The sequence below is a fragment of the Elephantulus edwardii genome, unplaced genomic scaffold (genome assembly GCF_000299155.1).
Source record: "Elephantulus edwardii isolate Elephantulus edwardi_28Jun2011 unplaced genomic scaffold, EleEdw1.0 scaffold00533, whole genome shotgun sequence".
Lineage (NCBI taxonomy): Eukaryota > Metazoa > Chordata > Mammalia > Macroscelidea > Macroscelididae > Elephantulus > Elephantulus edwardii.
In genome coordinates, this window is record NW_006400283.1 from 29,210 (window position 1) to 32,085 (window position 2,876).

General features: G+C 28.0%; 1 protein-coding gene across 1 annotated transcript in view; it reads left to right on the top strand.

Annotated features, from left to right (window-relative positions):
- Window positions 1–2,876, top strand: part of LOC102845307 (killer cell lectin-like receptor subfamily F member 1-like) — a 17,222-nt gene that overhangs the window by 5,020 nt on the left and 9,326 nt on the right. Inside the window, 1 exon segment of the mRNA XM_006903194.1 lies at window positions 2,524–2,622. Coding sequence (XP_006903256.1) covers window positions 2,524–2,622 — 99 coding nt within the window.

Sequence of the window (2,876 nt, forward strand, 5' to 3'; positions counted from 1 at the left end):
TTACTTGGCGACCCAGACAACTATACACCAGCTAATCCACTCAATACTCCTCCCCATATCAAGCCAGAATGATATTTCCTATTCGCTTATGCCATCCTTCGATCTATTCCTAATAAACTTGGAGGAGTCCTAGCCCTAATTCTATCTATCCTTATCCTTATTATCTTTCCACTTCTCCATACCTCTAAACAAGGAAGCCTTATATTCCGCCCAATCAGCCAGTTCCTATTTTGAGTGTTAGTAGCAGACCTATTTACACTTATACCTGAATCGGAGGACAACCAGTAGAACACCCCTACATATAATTATATATTTTGCTAATATATGTAGTATTTCAATGGATAGCTTTGTACATATACCTTTCAGTATTTTGTCAAAGTGTCCTTCGATTGTATTTTGGAGACAGTTATTGGGTTATGAAGTAAATACCTATGTAACTTTTGCTAGACTTTTTCAGATCTTCCCAAACAGAATTTCAGCATTTTCTATTTTCACCTTTTCAGGGTTTATTTGGCTATTGTTAGTCATTTCTTCTTTCTAACAACTTTATTACAAATTTTGAAGGTTTACTGTAAAAACAAAACAAAAACACCCAAACTTGCAAATATTGATAGTAGTTTTGCTATAGAGCCTTAAGTCTTTTTTAATTCATCAGTTAATTCAGAGAGAATTTTTATGTACCTTCTGGCATATAGTTTTCTTATCTAAGGGCACAATTATATTTCTATTATACAAATGTACATATTTCGTTTTCCATTTTATTAATATAGGTTTTGAGGAAGTTCTTGTTAAGTTTATGTCTAATTTCATGGTTTTGTTTGAATTTTTGTTTGCTATCTATATATAAAACATGAATAATTAATGCATTTACTTTCTTTTCTAAATGGTAATTGAGAATATAGAGATTGATTTTGGTATGATAACTTTTAAACTGCACCTACCGAATTATTTTCTCATTTATACTTTATATTATATTTTCCAATTGATTCTTCTCGCCCTCAAATACACAGCAATCTTGGAATAATTACACTACTTCTTTTCTAAAGATTTTATCTTTACTTGAGTTATCATCCCTGATTATATCAGATACTTTTATTATCCATACAATATTAAATATTAATAACGATGTGATATTTCTTTTACTTTTATGGAAAAGTGTTCAGTATTTTCCATTCAAAAAAATAATAGCTTCAGTAGACATATAAATGTTTCACATTAAATAACTATGCATCAATCTGTTTTATTTCATTGTTTTCTTTCTAATATCTGGTAGTCTTGTTGTAAGGTGTTGTAATATCTTGTGTGTTTGACCTTAATGTGTCTTAATTAATTTTATAAATATCATCCTGTACTGCTATCAGAGAAATAATAGTCTGAGTTCAATTTTCATTTGAATGCACTTTTGCTTCCAATGTTTCCAGAGCACTAGTCTAGTCTTCCTTAGTCATTGTCCAACTTTCAAGTGAATAGGCAATTAGATAGTTAGAGGTATTATATGGGGAGGAAGATTTCTCTGAAGAGTAGAGGGAATTGAGGGAGATTTAATTCCCTATCTCCCTATTATGGAATATTTAGAGCCCAAAACCTCTGCGTAAGCAATCTGGAAGAGAATCATAAAACAGATCATTCTCTTAGCACCAATTTTGTTGATGTTAAAAAAATAATGGAAAAAAATTAGAGGTATAAGAAAGTGATTACTTAGTAATTATTAAAAATATTTGTATACATTTTCTTTAGTAAATGCATAAACTATTATTTCAAAGTATAAATATCCATTTGTTCAGTATTAGGTAATTGTTTACATAATTACACAAACCAATGCCCACTAGATATAATTTCTTTTTAATGATACTGAGAAAAATAACAAATATATATCTGTGATACTGTAGACTGTTTACCTTCATTATAATGACTGTAAGATTTTTATAAATAATTATAATTAAGTGAGCAATCTTATCTTGAACCTGGAAGTGCAGATATTACAAAATTTCATTTAAAAAATTATCACTCTTAAGGAATTTCCCACTTAATAGAAACCTGAAACATCACTCTTTTATACTTTAAGAAGGAAATAGGATTTTCCTTTTTTAAAAATGGGTTAAAATAGCAACAAACTTGAAATCATTATTACCTCTGCTTTATGTTATATCTTTTGTAAGTAAAATTAATTTTAATAGCATGTGTGCATTACATTAAAATAAATGATTGATTAGAAAGATTTACTCATGTTAATATACAAAAGGATTGTTAGGTACTTCAGACTGAACTTATTTTCACAAGTAAAAATACTTAAAATACTAGTAATTTATTAAGATTAAATGCAGGTTATATCAGGATTTATGATCATCCAAAAAGTATAATTAATTAACCAAAACAAATGCATATGATTTTTATTTAACTGTGCTTTCTGTTGTGTTGTTTAATGTCTATTGGAGAACAAAAGCATTATAACTTCTCTTTAATATTATTACAGTTTCTTGCAAATGTACTTTTTAAAGCTAATCTATACTTTTACTCTCTCAGATTTTTCAGTGACTTTCCACTGACATAAAATCTTATTGGTAATATGTGGAATAGGAAATTGTATCCTGATCTTGACTTTGATCATTTTGATTCTTTTGGGTAAGTTTGGACATCTTAATAAAATAAAATATGAAAAATTATTTTCCTTTGTAATTTTCATATTTACTTACTGATTACTCATTATAGTACCAAAGATTTAATTTAAAACTACAGTATTTTATGTGATATATTTGTCAAATTAAATGAGAATCTTATTTTCAAATAACTTACAGTCTGATGGAGGTGGGATTGTATGTGTATTTAGATATATTACTAAAGCTAGAACACATATTTATAAATTCTTCTCCCTAGTT